This window comes from Panicum virgatum, chromosome 1N (genome assembly GCF_016808335.1).
Source record: "Panicum virgatum strain AP13 chromosome 1N, P.virgatum_v5, whole genome shotgun sequence".
NCBI lineage: Eukaryota > Viridiplantae > Streptophyta > Magnoliopsida > Poales > Poaceae > Panicum > Panicum virgatum.
Window position 1 is genome coordinate 10772712 of NC_053145.1, and position 20693 is coordinate 10793404.

The 20693-nt window shown below is 48.9% G+C and overlaps 3 protein-coding genes across 3 annotated transcripts; 1 reads left to right on the forward strand and 2 right to left on the reverse strand.

Moving 5' to 3' along the window:
- LOC120653294 (uncharacterized mitochondrial protein AtMg00810-like) lies at positions 1–573 on the reverse strand. The gene has a single exon (XM_039931062.1). It carries the CDS (start codon positions 571–573, stop codon positions 1–3), a length of 573 nt encoding a protein of 190 aa, XP_039786996.1.
- Positions 574–9378: 8805 nt separating this feature from the next.
- On the reverse strand, positions 9379–15185 carry LOC120655112 (putative GPI-anchor transamidase). The gene is made up of 11 exons (XM_039932832.1): positions 14851–15185; positions 14066–14107; positions 13828–13972; positions 13427–13656; positions 13210–13267; positions 13010–13087; positions 12812–12900; positions 12061–12142; positions 11794–11967; positions 9995–11521; positions 9379–9785 (listed from the first exon to the last, which is right to left on the reverse strand). The coding sequence occupies exons 1-10, from the start codon at positions 15027–15029 to the stop codon at positions 11384–11386; spliced, it is 1215 nt and encodes a 404-aa protein (XP_039788766.1). The 5' UTR covers positions 15030–15185; the 3' UTR covers positions 9379–9785; positions 9995–11383.
- A 1407-nt stretch (positions 15186–16592) lies between these two features.
- Positions 16593–19204, forward strand: LOC120655113 (tetraspanin-2-like). The gene is made up of 2 exons (XM_039932834.1): positions 16593–17218; positions 18659–19204. The coding sequence occupies exons 1-2, from the start codon at positions 16712–16714 to the stop codon at positions 18956–18958; spliced, it is 807 nt and encodes a 268-aa protein (XP_039788768.1). The 5' UTR covers positions 16593–16711; the 3' UTR covers positions 18959–19204.
- Positions 19205–20693: the final 1489 nt, after the last annotated feature.

Below are 20693 nucleotides of genomic sequence, written 5' to 3' on the forward strand. Positions count from 1 at the left end.
TCATAAGGTATTGAGCAATACAGAAACTGGGATTGCCACCGCACTGGACCGGGATACCGTGGTTTGCCGTTTGGACGACCAGGACACCAGGTTGTCTTCCAAGAAGACACAGAAACCTGATGTAGAGCAACGGGAGTCTGGGCAGCCCGCCCAATCAGCGTCAGAGTAGGCGACCAGTGTGTCGACCGGTCCAGTGCTAATGTAGAGACCGGCCAAAAGAGTACCCTTCACGTACCGGAGGATGCACTTGACAAGCGCAAGGTGGGGCTCGCGCGGATCGTGCATGAACAGGCAGACTTGCTGCACTGCATATGCGAGATCATGCCGAGTCAGCGTGAGGTACTGAAGGGCGCCGGCAAGACTCCGGTACTCGGTGGGGTCGGCGACTGGAGAGCCCTCTATAGCAGAGAGCTTGGCTCGAACGTCAACTGGTGTCGAATTAGAGTGACACTCGGCCATGCCTGCATGCTGGAGAAGATCCAACGCGTACTGGCGATGGGAGAGGAAGAGCCCGTCGGAGGAGCGCGTCACGTAGATCCCCAGGAAGTGGTGTAGATCGCCAAGGCCCGTCATGGAAAACTCCATGTGCAGACGCTCAGGACTATGTCGTCGACGTAGAGAAGCAGGTACGCCGTAGCGCCCCCCTCTTGGAGCACAAAGAGGGAGGTGTCAGACGCCGAGGCGGAGAAGCCGAGCTGTCGAAGGTACGTGGCGAACCGCTGGTACCACGCCCGAGGAGCCTGCTTGAGGCTGTAGAGGGATCGCTGCAGAAGACACACATGATCGGGGCGAGCGGGGTCAACAAAGCCCAGAGGCTGCTGACAGTAGACGGTCTCCTCTAGGTGGCCATGAAAAAAGGCGTTCTTCACATCCAGCTGGTGGATCGGCCAATGACGAGAGGTGGCGATGCTGAGGACGACGCGAATCTTCGCCGGCTTGACGACGAGGCTGAAGGTCTCATCGTAGTCGATGCCGTGGCGCTGAGTGAAGCCACGAACGACCCAGCGAGCATTGTGACGGGCAAGGGAACCGTCGGAGTGGAATTTATGCTTATAAATCCACTTGCCAGTCACAACGTTCGCGCCAGGTGGTCGCGGGACGAGACGCCAGGTGTCGTTGTCGATGAGGGCCTGGTACTCATCCGCCATGGCAGCACACCACTGGGGGTCGGCGAGAGCGCTCCTATAGTTCCCCGGTATCGGGGAGACGGCGGTGGAGACGAGGGCGACCTGTGCCGTGGGCGCAGGCGGCAGCGGCGGCGGGAACCCGAAGCGGTGGACGGGCTTCAGCGAGCCGGTCTGCTGCCGAGTGACAGGCCGGTTTGGAGGCGGAGGAGGCTGGATCAGCGGTGCCGCCAATCCGGGGGAGTCGTCCCGGGCGCGCCGGCTGTAGACTCGGCCGAAGGTAGCCGGCGGCCGGGACGGGAGATGCACTGGTGCAGCAGGGGCAGCCGCGGGTGCTCCAGGGGCAGCTGCGGGAGCTGCGGGAGCAGCCGCAGCAGGTGGATTAGCTGCTGCTGGTCGCCAAGGTGCCGGAATGACGACAGGACCACGCCACAAGATGGCGGGGTGGTCGGGGAGCTCCTCCAAGTGAGCCCGGCGAGGAGGTAGTTGCTCAACGTCGACAGGCGACGGAGCAGCCGCGGGGGAGGCCATGGTAGCAGTGCAACTCACCGGCATGGCAGAGCCTGCAAGAAGAAAATCCAGATCGCTAGAAGACGACCTGGGTGAGTAGAGATTAAACGGGAAGCTTGACTCATCAAAGACGACGTGTCTAGAGATGATGATGCAACGCGTGGAGAGGTCGAGACAGCGATACCCCTTATGAGAGGAGGGATATCCGAGAAAGACGCAGGCTGTAGAGCGAGGTGCCAACTTGTGGCGGGAGGTGGTGGTCATATTTGGGTAGCAAAGGCACCCAAACACACAGAGGTGGGAGTAGTCCGGTGGCGAGCCGTATAGCAGCGAGAAGGGAATGCCGTTCTGGACAGTAGAGCTGGGGCGCCTATTTAGCAAATAGGTTGCCGTAGCGAGGGCCTCGGGCCAATAGGGAGGCGGTATGTGCGCATGGATCAGCAGCGTCCGGATGATGTTATTAAGTGTGCGAAGAACACATTCAGCCTTGCCGTTTTGTTGGGAGATGTAAGGGCAAGAGAGGCGCAATTGAATGCCACGGGAGCTAAAGAGTGTAGCTAGGGCATTGTTTACAAACTCTTTGCCATTATCAGCCTGAAAATAGTGAATGGCTAGATTGAACTGAGTCTGTGCTAGGTTACAGAAGTTGGTAATATGGGTAGCTACCTCGGATTTGCGAATGAGAGGAAAAGTCCAGCAAAAATGAGTGAAATCATCAAGAATGACGAGCTAGTACTGTGCGCCAGCAACACTAGTAATGGGAGACGTCCAGACATCACAATGCATTAATTCAAAAGGCCTAGAAGTGAAAGATCTAGAAGCAGAAAACGGGAGACACACATGCTTCCCAAGTTGACACGAATGGCAAATAGAGTTTGCTGCCATATTACAATGGATAAACTGATTATTCCTAAGGACGTCGATGGTGGAGGAGCCGGGATAACCGAGACGGTGATGCCATAGGTCGGTGGAGATGGCGAGGTGGGCTTGCGGTGCTGGTGGGGCGGCAGGTAGGGATGAAAACGGTCGGGAACGGTCGGGAAAACACCTAAACCATTCCTGTTCCTGTTTTTTTTTGCCGGGAACGGGATAGGCGGACGGGAAAACGAAAGCGATATTACGGGATATCGGGAACGGAACATATCGGTCGGGAACATGTCGATTACGATCGGGAAGCGGTAACTTAAATCGGGAACAACACATGTAACCACTCAAAACATTTAGCTCGGCACAATAATTACAACCATACATCATTCATTTGCAAACAATACATAGAATAGATGAGATAATCGATTTGATAAATAAGCATCAAGTAGCGGATTGTCTCCAGCACGGCAGCACCCAAACGACACATGCATGATGCATGCAAATGCAACATACTGTCACGGTCTCCATTAGACAATCAGTCAGTCACCCGGCCACACCACAGACATAGTTCAAACTTCAAAGGTCCAAATTAAAAAAAAATTACATGCCACATTGGGCAAAAGTAGCTGGCACTGGCAGCCAACAGATCACTACTTCCCTAGTAGTCGAAGAACTCCCCATCATTAGGTAATGGCCCATCATCCTCTCCATCACTGTCTGCGACATTGTCGTCCTAGAATAGGAGAGCAGTCATATATTTGCACCAAGCCTTTGTAATATAAAGTTTATATATAAAGTTATATATCACATGGAGCACAGCCAACCATCTAATTTTTCTATATAAAGTTTCTAATATATAGATAGCAGATTAGAGACATGTCAGATAGCTATTAATCAAGTACATTTTAAGTTCAGAGCTAGCTAATTAAGTACAGAAGATGAAATGATATCTCATGAAGGCATCATTGGGCAAAAGTACAGAACACAAACTTTGATGGACAATAGATCAGTTTAGGTAAATTTCTAAAGGAACTTGGCGGACACAATACCTGCAAATTAAGCTTTGAAACAAGAGCCTCAATGACTTCAAGATCACCAACAATTGAACCAACCTTCTTATCTGAAAATCAAAGTTAAACCAAGACACATAAATCAGCAACATTGGTCATAGACTCATGATTATTGTATACAGCAAAGAGCAAACTAAGGAGCTTTTCTAAGCTCTTTTTCTGCAGCAACCCAATCTTTCATGCACATTAATGCTTCAACCATTTCAGGGTCAAGGCGGCTTCGAAAAGGATCAACTACACGTCCACCAGCACTAAAAGCAGATTCAGAAGCTATTTTTGCAAGAACAGGATATTCATCAGTCTGGTTCTTCCACCATGCCAAGATATCAAACTGACCACTGAGCCTCAGAGGTGGATCTGCCATATACTTATCCAACTCATTCATATCATCACCATTAGCTCCATCATTATCATACAAAAAGCTCTCTAGTTCCTCATCTCTATTGTCCACTAATAGGTCTGCTGTATCAGTATCTCCAGGCTCATTTGACCCACTTTTAGGCCTCGAAGATGAGGGTGCTTCAGCAGCATAGAACTGGTACAACTTCTTGATGACATCAACAAGTTCATCAATATGAACTTGACAAGAATTGCCATAAAATTTTCTCATGTAGAACTCTATAAGTCTTTTCTTATATCTAGGATCTAGAAAGCATGCAACAGCTAGTGTAGTGGATGACTTCTTCCAATATTTTTCAAACTTCTTACTCATAGAAGTAGCCATTGCACTAATAGTGGTATTTTCACTAATAGACCAATCACCTAGCAGAATCTTTATCTCACAAAACTCTCTATAGAACAGATTTGCAGTGGGATATAATGTGCCAGAAAATAGTTCAGTGAGATCAAAGAATTTCTTCAAGCATTGGAAAAGCTTGAATGCCATTGTCCATTCGCGAGGAGATGGAGTAATTTTTTCATACCTTCGACGATCAGATGATTTCAGCCTCATGAATGCATTCTTGTAGTACAAGGCATCTCGAAGCATCAAATAGGTTGAATTCCATCTTGTTGAAACATCAAGTGAAAGACCCTTGTTTGTATCCAGTCCACACTCAGTTGCACGCTTCATGAGCTCCTCCCATTGCAATGGAGATCCTTTGACAGCAAGTACAAGCTGTCTAATATTCTCTATTGTGGTTGTGATTACACTCAGACCATCACGAGCAACAAGGTTCAATATGTGACAAGCACACCTCACATGAAAAAACAGTCCATCACATACCAAAGTTGAAGCACTAGCATTGGCCCTTAAATCAGCAATGATATCTCTGACTGCTACTTCATTTGCTGATGCATTGTCTAAGGTCAAAGCAAATAATCTCTTGTCAACATACCACTTAACCATGAGTTCAGTAAATGTCTCAGACAACTTGGTCCCAGTATGACGGCCCTCTACATGCACAAAGTTGACAATCCTTTTCTGGATGCACCAATTGTCATCTATCCAATGTAATGTGACACACATGTAAGACTTGTTTTGATTTGAAGTCCACATGTCCATGGTGGCACTAAACCGACAAGAGACAGATTTGAAGTATGCATATAGCTGGTCCTTTTCTTTTAAGAACATGCTCATGATTTCTTTCCTAATGGTAACCCGAGATTTGATTGGAAAGCTAGGACGCAAGGATTTGATAAATTCAACAAAATACTCATGCTCAGATATATTAAATGGATACTCATGCATCACTATTGCTAAGTAAAATTTCCTTAAGCTGGCTTCTTCATCATACTTGTATGGAACAACAGTAGTAATACCTTTTTTATTGTCTGTTTCAGCTTTGAGCTGCTGCTGGCCCTTCACTATACTATGTGCTACCCTCAGATGGGTCCAAAATCCCGTTGTTCCATAATTGCTCTCACATCTGCCCTTGTGCTTGCATCTTGGGAAATCGCAATGAGCCCAAATCTGTTCATATATCTTCCCATTGTCCTCAATGACCACTCTCTTCTTAGTAAAATACTGCCACACATCAGATGTGCACTTCTTCTGCTTCTTTCTAGGTGGCAAAGGGTCATCACCCTCAACAATGATGGGAACTGCAGCCCCTGCACCTTGCTGTCCACCAGTAGTACCCTGATTGCCACTGCCACTAGCTGCAGAGCCATTGCCACCATCAGCTACTCCAGTGCCAGTGTCACCATCACCACCACTGCCGCTACCACCAGCACCGAATCCACTTGGCAAAGAAAATGCATCAGTCGGTATAGAGCTAGATGCAGGAGTTGCACTAGACAAACACAAGCCAAGTTCTTGACTCCTTGACCTCTTAGATCCTGCCAACAGATAAATCAAATCAATAAAGACTTAAATCATGTGAATAACTCAAAAACTAAAAATCAGTAGATCAACATTGCAGATTTTCAGCAAATAAACGCTAATTGATTCTACTTTACAAGCCAATAAAGGAAGTTACTTATTCTGGTGTTCCTAGTACAACAACCAAGGTCACCACAAAGCTTACACATTTAATCTTATCATGTTCTGTGCAAAAGACTATATGATGAAGCCAATAATTTGCATTTCGCCAACAGAGCAGAGAGTATTTAAGATTGATGGCTGAGCAAAGTACAATACAGAGAGTATCCATCCAGAAGCTTTCTAGTACAAGCAATAACTAATTAACTAGTTCACAGAGAACATAAACTTTCTAATCACCAATTACCTGATGTCGGAGTAGGAGCAGCAAGTTTGGTGGTATGCACCACCAATGGCAATGGCGGCTCTAGGATGCACCGGCGCTAGGATGCCGACGAACCTGCAGCTGAAGCAGAAACACCTCCGGTCGGTGGGGACTTTGATCCTGGTGCGCCGCTGCCCGTGGATTCCATGCCGGCGGGGTCGGGGCGTCCGAGGCGTTGCGGAGTTCGGGGCGTCGCAGGTTTGCAGCACGCAGGGGCACCACCGGCGCTGGCAGCTGCCGGCTGGTGCAGATTGCAGAGGTGAGAGGCAGAGGTCGCCAGGTGCCCTGGGTCCTAGGAGGATTGGCGCGTGCATTAGAACCCTCTCACATCCATTGGATTCCCTGCACGAACAGTTACCGGATCTGCGGGCTGAGCTGGCTCCGAGCTGGGCGCGGACGCGCGCTAATCAATGGCGGATTCCAAAAAAAGGCAACTAATCCACCAGCTCAACACAGGTCGCTAGCAAATCGGCCGAACGAAGGAACCAGCTTGCCGGATCCACCCCAGGAAAAACGAAGCAAAGGAAAGAAAAAGAAAACAGAGAAGAGCGCAGCAATGCGGAGGCGGCGGGTGGGTACCTCTCGCCGGAATTGGACTGTCGGAGCGGTCGAGGAGGGGCCTCCGCGCGGATCTCGAAGAGGAGGCGAGGCGCGTCCTTGGGCTCGCTGGCGGGTGGCGAGTAGCAGTGGCCGGTGGCGGCTGGCGAGGGACTGAGGGAGATCGAGACCGGGAGATGAGATGCCGGATGCGAATGCGATGCGACTGCGAGTGGAGTGGCGGCTGGGAGCCTGGGACTCGGGGGGGACGGACGGGGTAGTAGACGAGTAGGTGGGTTGGGGGATTAGGGTTCGCCAATTTTGGGCCGGGCAGAATCGCGGGGAGGTCGGGACCGCGGGAAGCGCCTGGGCCGTGGGCTCAATTGGTCAAAAACGGGAACAACTGACGGGAATTCCTGTCTAAAATACGGTAACCGCGAAAATGGTCGGGAAACAACCCCTCCTGTTTCCGTTCCCGTTCCTGCCGGTTTTTTCCTGTTTTTTTCCTGTTCCTGTTTTTTTTGCCGAAACGGTATACGGTCGGTTTTTACGGGATTCGGTGGCGGTCGGGACGGGATTTTCCCGTCCCGTTTTCAACCCTAGCGGCAGGGAGGATGTAGAGGTTGCCAGCACTATTGCAGCAAAGCGTCACACATTTGGTCAGAAGATCCTTCACAGAAAAACCCAGAGCGTCAAATTCAATGGAACAGTTGTTATCCCTAGTAAACTGGCGAACAGAAAGAAGGTTGCGAACGAGGGATGGGACAACTAGAACATTGCTAAGACGAAAATTGGACGCTGCTGTAGAAAGGACTGACTCGCCACGACAGGAGATAGGAATAGTTTGACCATTGCCAACAGTGATAGAAGGATGAGAGGGACGGAGGCGGGACAGGAGTATACCATCCGTGGGGCTCATGTGAGATGAGGCCCCAGAGTCCATGGCCCAGGTGGACTGGTTCTGCAGCGCCATCTGGTTGAGAGCGGCGACGAGGCCCGCTTGATCCCACATGGGAGCCGGCGGGGACACCTGAAGAGGGGCGAAGGCGGTGTGTGCCTGAGGAGCAGCGCCCAGGATGCCAATGCGCCATGCCCCAGAGCCCAGCTGATGGACTGGAGATGGCATCTGTGGCGCCCAGGGGTTGAAGCAGAGCCACAGACCCTTGGGGCTATAGGGCTGAGGGGCGCTGCTGGTGGAGGCGCCGCTGTGGGCCTGCTGCTGCACGCGGCCGCCGCCACCGTTGCCGCCGTTGTTGCCCTTCCGGAAGCCACCACCCTTCTTTTTGTTGCCGGGGCCGCTGCCAAACTTGGTGGGGGCCGACTGAGCACAGTGGCCCCACCCGAGGAGGCAGGCATGGCGCTGGATCGGCACCCGCCCAGGCTGGTGCAGCTGGAGCCGGCGGACGCGAGTTGGGCGGTGTTGGCGATGGCTTTCTCATCATGAGCAAGCCGGGTCTCCTTGAGCACGAGCATGTCGTGGGCGCGGGAGAACGACGGAAGGACGGTGGAGTTGGTGATGTCGTCTACGGTGCTGGTGAAGCGAGGGTTCAGGCCACGCAGCATGGCGAGGACGAGCGCGCGACCCTGGATAGGGTTGCCGACGGCCTGTAGTTCAGCAGCCTTCAACTTGATGTGCTGGCAGTACTCCGAGATGGTGGAATCACTCTGCGTGAGGGTGTGGAATTCCTCAAGAAGGAGGACGGCGCGCGGTTCCTGGTTGGCGGTGAAGAGTTCCTCGATGGCCGCCCAGAGTTCACGGGCGGTCTGGTCATCGCCGGCCAAGGCGAGGTCGAGGACGGAGTCGCCGACGGAACCGAAGAGCCAACTCTTGACGCAAGAGTCGGCGATGATCCACTGCGGATCATCAGGGAGGGGTGCGCCGGGAGCGTCGATGTGCGGACGGAGGCCGAACTTGCCGCACAGAACCTTGAAGTAGGAGGACCACTTCTGGTAGTTGGAGCCTTGGAGGTGATCTCCAACATGAAGGGGACGTGGGTCTTCACACACACACGCCCGCGGCTGGGTGGATGAAGATGGGCAGTGCGGAGTCGCCGCTGGTGAGGGCGCTGCTGGAAGAACTCGACGTGGTGGAGCTCGACATGGCGGAGAGGGTTGCAGCGGCGGACGTCATAGCGGCGAGGGGAAGGGCGCTGCGCGATTAGAGAGATGGCGCAGGGCCCGAAGGTGGACACGCGGGGAGGGAGATCCTGTGCGGGGCTGGGGGCGGCGCGCTGCAGACCAAGGCGATCGGTAGCGCGATGTGCGGGGTGGACACGCAGGGAGGAATCCCTGCGCGTGGGAGAGGAGGCGCGGCGGCTAGGGCTGGAAACCTAGCGCCTGGGGCGGAAGCGTGGAAAGAGGATCGTGATTTTCCCTATACCATGTAGAATGGTAGAGATGGGGAAACACCGCACACCCTAATCGGGATGGGGGTGACCTTTCATTATATAGAGCCAATGGCTTGGAGTACAAGAAGTACATGCCCAATATGGACCGACACGCCCAATATGGGCCTATACAAATACACAGGCCTATACAATGCCTAATAGTCAGATAGGAATCTGAAATTTGAACAACCAATACTGAGTTTCAGTGATTTGACTTTCCAGTTCCGCGTCCATAATTCCAGATCAGCACGGACACGGTAAACAGTCAGACAAAGATGTCAACACATTTGCCAAAAGATTCAACGCACCCAACGCACAGGTATGCAGTTGCCATAGCTGACAGTTTGTACCATGGTTCCTCTGACAAGGCCCCATCAGACACCCTAATGCAAACAATCCAAAGCTTCAAAAGCAAGCCGGTATGCCAACAAGCCAGCATCTGATGAATCCAGAAAATGCCAAATACAGCATGTCCATGCTCATGCTGCTCATCCTTACGATCCAAGAAGGATTTCCTTTTTGCCCTTTCCTGCTTTCCAACTGCATACTTACCTTCTCAGAGGCTGGTTCGTACCCTTACGAATCTTCCAGTGACACCACCAACTGTAAGTCAGTAGAAACAACAAACTCAGCTCCTATAAGAATGATATAATATGCCATACAACACATTTTATCTGGAAAACTTCATCATCTAACCCACAGCAGTTATTACAGAGCATCCAACAAAGAAAATATCTGACGAAGTGGCATGTAGGTATTTGCTAGTTGGCAAGTGCTAACTGTAGATCATTGGGAGTCTGGGACAACCTTACCTTAATGGAGAACAGCATAGATAGAACAGAAGCTTTTCCTCCGTTATCATAACAACCCTGACAACGACTTGCCATATACTGATCCTGCCTGCAAAAAGTATCATGCAACAGTACACTCCCTCACTGCAAATCTAAAGCAAGCACCCTCTGTAGTGTGCAACAAGCATTGAGCTGTCCTGAAATCAGATCACTCTGATAACATGTCTGGTAAATGCAACCAACACTTTATCTTTGCTTTGCTTGAATACTGTTGTATGTGAAAGAAACTCTCAGCATAAAGCATGAATATTGATGGATGGGATGAACACTAAGGCTTGCTGCCAGATGCCAAGACCAGAACAAGGCCAGTAGCAACAAATCCATTTCAGTAACTCAGGACACGGGAACAGGGAAGATGACAGAACTAAATTTAAATAAGCTTTGCTGTTATCTGTTACTTATGACCATTTTTCCATGCAAGAGCCCAGTACATGGGGAAGACCAAATCAGAGACATTTAAGAGCATCCTCTATTGATCCCGCTCTTGTAACAATGCATACACAAGCACAGTCAGAAACCTTACACATTTACACATAAAGTTCGCCCCAGAAACCATAAATTGGATGGAAAACTTGGCACTGGCAGGTTGGGGCGGTCTGTGGTTACACTTGTGCCCACCCTGTAAGCTGACACGCTCACATGGAACTGGTAAAACTGTATTGTAACTTGTAAGGCAGTCAGTATGTGCATACTTGACTAAACAAAAGTTGCAGCTTCAATCTGGCATTGCTGCACAAAATCACGTCAAAAGTATATGTAGCTATATACTTTCTGTAATGCACTAAAATACAGTATGGTAATGGAACACAGAAGAAGTGCTTCTTAATGATCGTTTTCTGTGATAAATAGATAGTATACAGTATATATTTCTTATGTTTCGCACAACATATTTACAGGCATTCGCATGCAAACAGGTTTCTGTAAAAAGAAAAAAAAATCTCACCATGCAACATGCTTCAGAAATTTCAGTATTGACCTATTATTCTTTTCATCCAAGACCTGAATATGGATATATTAATATTTCAAAAGCTGCATGCAGAAAAGCTCTACTCAAATATTCATCAAAACAATCAAACTGATCCAGATATGTGATGCAATAGTTGTAAAGCACATCATCAAATTATTCCCAGAAGATCATGTGAAACAATGAGTACTAACATATAAGAACAGAAGGTGCATACAAGAACTACATACATCAATTTAGAACCAATTCTTATAGACAGTAACGAAATTTAAAAAGGAGAAAAATAAAAAAGAACCTCCAAGGTTTGTTCTTTTCTATTTTGATCCCAGTCTCTAGGGGGTTAGTATGATTCAGTGCTCTGTGGAAGAGAATGACGTGTGTAGTGCCTACAATGATAACCAGGTTGAAAGTGCCAACAATATACCCATGGCTCCCAGACCATACAGCACAACAGTGTCAGTATTCTTGCCCTCCAGCTGTTCAAGCAGAACTTCTGTCCATCCATGGGGTATTATTTGTGCCTCCTACATGTTGCAGCTTGTAAAGTATTAGCTTCTAAAAAAATCTCCAAAGCAGGCACGACCCCATTTCCATTATCATGATAATGGAAACCCAATAGTAAATTGGCAGAACTAGAGAAAGTAGAAACAGATAGCATAAGAGAACAAGGACTTCTAGGATACTTGAATTGATTGAAGCAAATAACCTAGATGCCATCTCAAACTTCTAGGCTACTCAAATTGATTGAAGCAAATAACCTACATTCCATCTCAAACTTTCTCAAGCTAATATTCACCTTTTCTCTGTTTGATCTTCTGGCACTAGCCTCATTATTTGACATGAACTGATCATGTTGATTATCTCTGATGGACATGGGAGTTTCATCGTCATGTGCAGACAAGAAACCTGTGTAGGCTGAATCTGTATGGAGAGTCTTCATGACTGATCCAAAGAAATTTGTCACAGGCACCTGACCAATGAAAGAAAATAAAGAGAAAAGGATATTGTGTGAACAATCAAATGGTGAATTACAATCCAGAAATATATATTATTTCATAAATACCTCATTCAAGGGCCGCTCATAAAGATCCATTCGATAATATGCAGTAGACATCAGCATAGAACGATCATATGAGTTGAAAAGACTGCAACGTAAGAAATACGAACATTATTGAAATACAATATGGACAAAAGTGCATTATTATGTGGAGTTACTCGGCTACACTATTTTTGACATGTGAACCTGAATATAGTTCAATGTTATCCCACAAAGTTTTAGTACAGAATATGACACAACATATTCCCAAAGGTCAGTAAAGTCAACCAAAACAATGTTTGAGAATGGTAATAGCAGTAATTTATTTGGCAGCTTACTTTCTTTCAGCAGATATTCAATATAGTAGTGTATCCTCTTTGATCTCTAGTGTCATTTTCATCTTTGCCATGCTTGTTGTTAAAAATTAGATGCTATTTTTATGTCGCACAATATAAGCCCCAATACGACCACAGAATGGTATGATAGAGTTTGCCAATTTCCATCAGTGAATTTCAATTTCTTATATGGTACCAAAAATAGTGTGCCGATATAGCTCTTCTACTATTATTTTATCACTTGAAAACCATCAAACAGAACAACAGACTCAATCGCATGTTATATTTAACGAGCCATGTTTTTTTATTCAATTCACATCATTGTAAGCCCTAGAACCGGAATAACACATTCTATATGGAAAAATTTACCATACCAAAAACTTATTAGAACATCAGCACGCATAACATAAGCAAGAGCAATTAAGCTTGTGTTACACTTTTACCTGTTCAATGAGGCATTGCTATACATGTTCAGTTTCTCAAAGAAAGCAAGTGTATAATAGGTAAACCTATCAACAACAGAAACACCAATCTGACACAAAAAAATGATGATCAGATTGATAAGCTTCATGAAAATAGTAAGGCAAAATACATTCGCAAAGAATATCTGCCAACATTGAAAATGGAAAGCATTTACTCACATCCGAATCAAGATGGTGAGAATAAGAGTTTTCACCCTTCATGCTGCTACCGATCGCCAAAACACCAGGTGAATGAAGCTGCACATATAAAATATGTCAGGTATGGCTATGGAGATATAGAGTATAAAATCTAAAGTGATGCGAAATAAGTTGCCATGGCCCAAGTGTATATTGCAAGTATTTCTACCAGTGAAACAAACCTGTGAAAAGAGAGTAGCAGCTTGGCAAGTATCTACCATTATCAGCAGCTCTTTAAATCTGAAACATGGATAAAAGAGAAGATGTCAGAACCAACTATTCTAACCTGAAGAGGGTAAGACAGCATCTGATTGTTGAAATTCCTTGATTTGTACCTAGTGGAGTTTTCTACAGTAGAATGAAAACTATAATATAATAAATTGATGAAGAATAACCCACCTATGTTTCTCCTTCATCTGCTTCACTGCATCTGCTAAGTCATGGCTCTGAAGCTCTTCAGAATCTTGGAACTTCAAAAACTCATCACCTCCATGCCCAGTCATGTACAGAAGAATATGGCTTCCTTCATCACTTAGGAGACGCTTTGATCTTGGTACCGCACTTTCATGTCTGCCAGTCAAAACTCTCAAAAAGTTTTCCACTGTGACCTCATACCCTCGATAATCAACCTGTCATGAAAAATGTAGAAATGGATAAAATTAAAGTATTTTCTTTTTCTTTTTTTTATCATATAGGCAGACAAGTATCAAATTCTCCAAAGTATTCTGAAGTGCATCATATAGCGTTCATATAGGCACTATGATGTCCAGTAGCAATATTTTCAGAGTGCCGAGCTTCACCTCAACATTGTCACCATAAAGATTTAGCTGGTGGTTCTCATTGTTGAAAACTTGGGCAGGATAACTGTTCCTAGGATTGCAAGCCATATCATCCGCCAACATAAGTATGATTCGCTCATCAGGTATTCCTAATCTCTTAACAGTCCTGAAATTAACCCAAAAAAAAGAAAAGAAAAGATACAATAAGGAATAATATGTAGACAGGATAACGCCACATGAATCTAGTTCAACATGTTACCTGTACAAAGACAGAGTATTCGCCATATGTCGATAATTAAACCTGGGGAAATCAACAATAGTTGGTAAGAATTATGTGCAGATAATGCCAAAACACCAGGGACCTAGCTGAATGTTATTGCCATATTAGATTATGAAAGCTTAACAAGGATAAATCACCCTATAATTGAACAGACATGGAAAACTATTGGCATCTAGACCAGAACTTTCCGTAGGAATGAATATGAAATTTGTAAGCCAGTGAGTAGACTTGCATTAACATAGTTGAAGTATTTGAATTCATAATTCTTGCACCACACATCCTGGTGAGAAGATAACAGCTTATAGTCCAATTACCCTAGTTAAGATCTCAACAACAAAACTGAACTACGTTTTGTTAATAATAAGCACTGGTACTGCAGTTATTGGAAGCTCCAGAATTCCCAAATGTGGTTTTCCACATGCGGCATAGCATTATTAACTCCGCCCGAATAGAACCAACGAATGATCGAAACAAGCAGCCCCCATCACTGCTTGAATGCACCAACACTGATCCGGTAGCTAGTAACAGGGATGCACAAGTCCAGAATCTAGTAAAGCCAGGACGGAATCAACCGGCGCGATCCGCTTCCAGTCGAGTCGGAACTCGCATCAAACGCGCTACTCGAGACGCCCGGCCGAGAGCACGCGCCCCGCCGACCGATCCAGCACAGCGCGGGCGGACCGGATCCCCAGCCAGGCGGGCAGGGAGGGGCAAAAGAGTCACCGGAAGCGGAGGGGATAGGGAGGAGGAGGAGGCGTGCTCACCAGAACCGGGAGGTGCATACGAGCACGGCCCAGTTGTTGTTGTGCATCGCGGCGGCGGCGGCGGTGGGGGAGGAGGAGGAGGCGAGGAGGAGCGCGGGCAGCAGCAGCAGCAGCGCCGCGAGGTGGGCGAGCGCGCGAGAGGGCCGCGGGGGCTCCGGGTCCCGGACGCCGGACGCCATGCCCCGTCCGCGCCGGCGAGGGGTCGTGCGGGGCGCGGGAGTGGGGGGAGCTGCTGCTGCCGGTCGGGGATCAGCAGGGAAGTGGAGCTCCGCCGTGGCCGCCGCCCGCGACGCGACGCCGAGTTGCCGAACACTGCTCACCGGGGGGGGAGGGGCGCTGCAGGCCGCGGCTGAGAGATGGGCCCAAGAGGGCCTTGAGTAGGCACCCAATAAAGCAGGCTGGGCAGCTAGCAGGCCGTGTTGAGGAAGAGCGGTCGGCTGGCGGGCTGGGCTTTTGGCCCGTGGCACACGACGAGACCATGTGGGTTTTCGTGTACGGCCCACGACGCCGCCGCGTGGCGTGGCCGACTCATATGGCTGGCTCTCCGTACTTTTTACAATTTAAACTTTTTTTAAAACACATATTCACATTTGGACTCTTAAGAAAACTATATAGGTCCTTGGATCCCGAGAGTCGGCACCATGACCCATGACGTCTTGCAGCCGAGCTAGCTGCCACGTGGATACCAGCTCAGCATATAGCCTAACATCTCGACATTATGAGCATTGAAACGTGTTACCTCGGAGCTGGGCACTATAGCTCGTGACGCCGATCCTTTGAATCTAAAATTTTATAATTTATTTTTCAGAAATCTAAATATAAAAATCTTTTTTGAAAAAAGTTAAAACGGAAAAAAATACGGCTTCCTTAAAAAAAAAAGTATGCTTGCTTTCCCCGCAGAAATAGACAAGTGGACAACCGATGTGGGGCTTTTCCACCGGGCCGGCCACTCGCTCGTGTCGAAAGCTCGAGCTCGCCATGTGCCTTCACGCAGGTCCCTCCCAGATCCATGGTGCCCGGCCCCGCTCCGTGTCGCCGGATCCTTCGCGCCCGCCTCACCCGCGGAACCGAACGAACTGCGAAAGGCCGAAAGACAACGGAACGCTCGACGACATGCCTCTTTACGTCCGGACGAGAAGAGAAGGCGGCGGAAAGGCGAAGCACGGTGCCAGCGGGCGGCGTCAGTTCCAGAGAAAAGAAGAAGGCATGGCACGGACGGAAGCACGCAGCCGCTGGCGATCCCCAGTATCCATCTGGTAGCTTCCAGAGGGCAACAGAGTGCCGGGCCCTTCGTGCTCTTTGTTTCTTCTCTGAACATGCCCTCCTGTTCTAAGCAACGGGACGCAAAGAAAGAAGTCTGTTCAGTTAGTTTAGACTTGCCTTGATTTGTCTTATTACGATTTATTTTTTCTCATATAATACTATTCAATCTAGCAGCCGAGTACTATTCATTCTAAGTCGTAAACTGCGAGCCTGCGTCCGTGTGGCCGTGTGAACCCGTCATCTGTTCTCTCTCCGTTCACACGTGTGGCATGCCGCGAGCGAACCCAACCATGCCTACGCCACAGTGCCTACCCGACGCGAGCCCATCGAATCCCCCACACCACGCGCACGCCCCGAATTCGCAACGTCGGCAGTGGGCCATCCCTGACAAACCCTTCCCCGGACCCACACGTCATCCTCCCCGGAAACCCCCGCCACCTTTCCCCCAAAGGCCAAAGCCCCCCCTCTTTTTGCTCGCCCATCCGGCCAATCCGGGCAACGCCACTCGCCAGCCACCACACCACCCCTGAACTCCACCACCACCGCCCACGCCACAGCCGCCGCCGCGGAACCGGCACCAGCGCGCAGCCCGCCCGCCATGGCGGTGAGCAACAACATCACGGCGTGCGTGACGCTGCTGGCGCTGATCTGCGCGGTGCCCGTGATCGCGTCGGGGGTCTGGTTCGCCTCCGCGCAGGGCGACGAGTGCGCGCGCCTGGCGCGCTGGCCCGTCGCCATCCTCGGCGGGCTGCTCCTCCTCGCCGCCCTGGCGGGATTCGTCGGCGCCTACTGGAACCGCCGCCGCCTCCTCGCCTTCTACCTCTTCGCCATGGCCGCGCTCATCGTGCTCCTCATCGCGCTCCTCGTCTTCGCCTTCGCCGTCACCCGGGGCTCCGGCGCCTACCCCGTCCTCGGCCGCGCCTACGACGACTACCGCCTCGACGGCTTCTCCATGTGGCTCCGCGGCTACGTCTCCGACGACCCCGGCCGCTGGGAGAAGATCAGGGCCTGCCTCGCCGTCTCCGACACCTGCAAGAAGCTCCAGCGCCAGGCCGCCTTCGTCAACGCCGAGCAGTTCTACCAGTCACACCTCTCGCCGCTCCAGGTTATGTGATGATTCAGCTCACTTCCCCACACTCCTCCTGTCATCCTGATCCTGCCCACACACATTATTTTCACCTCCTCATCAGACATCACTGTTGTTTGATTGAGCTCATGAGATTTCATTACCGCAATAATTTTTCTTAATACTACATAAAAATCCACTACAAGTTCTGAACTAGTAGTAATAGCATGGTTCAAATGCAAACTTTTTTTTTGTCAACATCTGAAAATCAAAGCAGTTGCCACTTTGAGCATGCACAGTGGTAGGTACAGTAGCTAGTGACACATTGGTAGGTCTAAGAAAAAAAAGAAAAGAATAATTTTTATGCTTCAGGATTTATCAATCAATTTGGACCCATCTAGAGATGCTAGATGGCAGTACTACTAGAAGGTGATAGGAGGAATCAGATGACAAGCTTTATTTATGACGGGGATTAGGAAAAAGATACGGTTAATCATCGGCATCTTTACAGTGGCTGCGGCGTGGGCCTCCTCGCCTTTCACCACCGCACTAATGCCAAATGGTCTAAAGGGGCATCCATGTGTAGGTCCAAATAATAATCAAGCTTCTCTCTAGATCGAATCAGAAACTGATGTAGACCGGGAACATAATTTCGTGGGGGTCGATTTCTTGGTCGGAAAAGAACACTTTTGCGCAATTGACACCACAGGGTCTTTTGAAACTACTCTAGCTTTAATCAGTTTTTTTTTGAAAAGGTACATTAACATCTATAGTACCATATTTCATGAATTAACTGGCTTGTATAAATGTTTGTTTTTTCTATAAACTTCATCAAAAATAGAAATATTTGATTTGTGACAAAGCTAGCTAATAGAGTGAGCTGTAGTTTAGAACGGAGGTGAGTACTAGAGTATTCTCCGAGATGAGATGCGTACAAGTGTAACTCTGATAGGAACATGGTCAGAGACAAGGGTCATGGGACGGTGCATGGGGGACTGAGATTTATACTCTTGTTCATTGCGGATCTCCGTGCTGGCGATAGCAATTTCTACTAGTGTATGTTTCCATCACCTCGTTCTGGGGCTAAAAATACTTGACACCCTGTTGGTTCTTGGATTGGAGCGAGTGCACTGGCAGGGTGGTAGTGGTGATCTCGTCCACCCATCTCCAGGAACCACCTGTGTTGGCTCGATCTCTGAACCCTGATGCCACCAAGAAGCTGAAAAGAGAAAACCCAGATGATCTGATCTAAAAATGACCAAAGGTTTCCTGACTTTTTTTCTTACAGTACTCTGAGTAATGTTTAGCTGATTGGTGACCAAGGTCGTAGCTTCAGTCATCTGTTCATCCACTCTGAACGTTTTCAGAGTGGACGATGTTCAGATTAGATGTTTAATTAGCTGATGAAACGACCAGATGTTTCCTGGATTTTTTTCCTTGCAATACCTGACGCTGCAGCATATGGTGTGCGATGCGCAGTCGGGCTGCTGCAAGCCGCCGTCGGTGTGCGGGTTCACCTACGTGAGCCCGATGGAGTGGACGGGCCCGGCGCGGCCGGCGGCGGACCCGGACTGCGCGCTGTGGAGCAACCACCCCGGCCAGCTCTGCTACGACTGCGAGTCCTGCAAGGCCGGCCTCCTGGAGGCGCTCCGCGACCAGTGGCACAAGGCCAACATCGCGCTCGTCGTCGCCACCGTCTGCCTCGTCTTCCTCTACCTCGTCGGCTGCAGCGCCTACAAGAACGCCCAGGCCGCCTCCTTCTTCCGCCACTACAAGTAACTGACCCGTGACGATGAGCTCGCCGGCCGGTGCGGCGTGCTGCCGGCCGGTCGCCGGCGTGGACCCTGTTGTGTATTGTGGTTGATGTGCTTTCTTCAGAGTTCAGACTCTTCTTGCTTTGTGGTGGTAGCAGTAGGCGTGTAAGATGTGTAACAATGTAAGGTAGTGGAGATGTAAGATTGATGACCGGGTTGATGTTGAGACTTGAGAGTAATTAATTCTGATGTGTTTTTTCGTTGTCTGCCATCGTCGATCAGCAATGATCAGTGACCAAGTGAGATGTATGTATATGGATCATGGGATGGCTGATCGGTTCAGATTCGTCGCTTCCTGCTGTCGGGTCGGGGCAGTCAGATTTGCTGCTAGGTTAGGCTCAGTCAGTCATATCTTGTTTCCCCCGTTGTGAAAGGGGATAGCCAACGAGACCTGTCAGCACGTTCCTCCATTTCGTCTTTGATTTTCAGGGACCGAAACTGGCGACCAGAGGGGGGTGAATGAGAGCCAGACAAAAATTATCGCAATCTGAAACTCGGCTTAAGATCCCAAGTGCGCACCCAACCCTCACTTCTAGAGTGTGCAAGGTGGAGCTATAGTAGAGCTATACACCAAGCAAAAAACTCTAGAAACAAGCTGTGAAAAGATCGGATCAAGAGCGAAGAATAAGCACAAAAACCAGCACGGTATACTAACACCGGTTAAACCGACGTGGGAAAAAAATACTCCACCGGTTCAACCGACGTCACAGAGCCGGCAGGAGAGAAGAAGCACTCACCGGTTAAACAGACGTTATGGTACAAACAACGTCGGTTCAACCGATGATAGCACATCGGATAAACCGACAAAATCCAAAACGAACACCGGTGCAGTTGTCCAGAGAGACCTCAAAATGGACTAATGAACACTGGTTGATCCGACGTATTCAATTCTAAAGCGCTGGCGCAGTTGTCTAGAGGAGCGGCAAAATGAATCCAACAATGCACCGGATGAACCGACGCTATGAATTTTCTATACGCCGGTCAAACGAGTTAAGTAGCACGTGGGGAAAGCTGGTGAGGCTTCACCAGTTGAACCGATGCCCGTGGATAGCTAAAGCGCCGGTGCAACTGACGAACAGCAGAAAACCTCCACGGCACAGTCCATCAGCCACAGCACCTCCACGGCAGCTCTCCGTCGACACTTGACGACTGTGTACCTGCAATCCAAAGACCAAGCGCACGATCACACCGCACGGTTAACCAAAAACTACCAAGATTGAAACAAAAACAGTGAAGAACAAAGAAGCAAGAGAGAACTTGAACAAGTGACAAAAGCTCGAAAGAAGCAAGAACAAGTCACTTGACCAAGCAAAGATCGATTCCCTCAGACAAGGGCAACGGCTCGACGCAATCGATCAAACACACGCATGACTCCTCAAAGACAGAGGCAGGGCTTGACACAGTCATGCCAGAAGCGAAGGGAAAACCAGGAGCTAAACAAAGCAGAAACTCCCACTGAATGCATTTCCCCCTTACCAGTGCAACTCTCACAAAATGTATGCACCCTCAAAGCCCTGTGCTCAACAAGTTTTTGGTTCTCTCAAAAATCAAACAATTTTCCCCCTTGTTTGATCACTAAACTTCTCCCCCTTGTTGGCACATGCACACATCAAGGCTTAGACCTAAAGCTCCCCCTGAAACTGAGACTCCCCCTGAACATATGCTATGCAATGAATGCAATGTAGGAGGCGTAAGTGAAA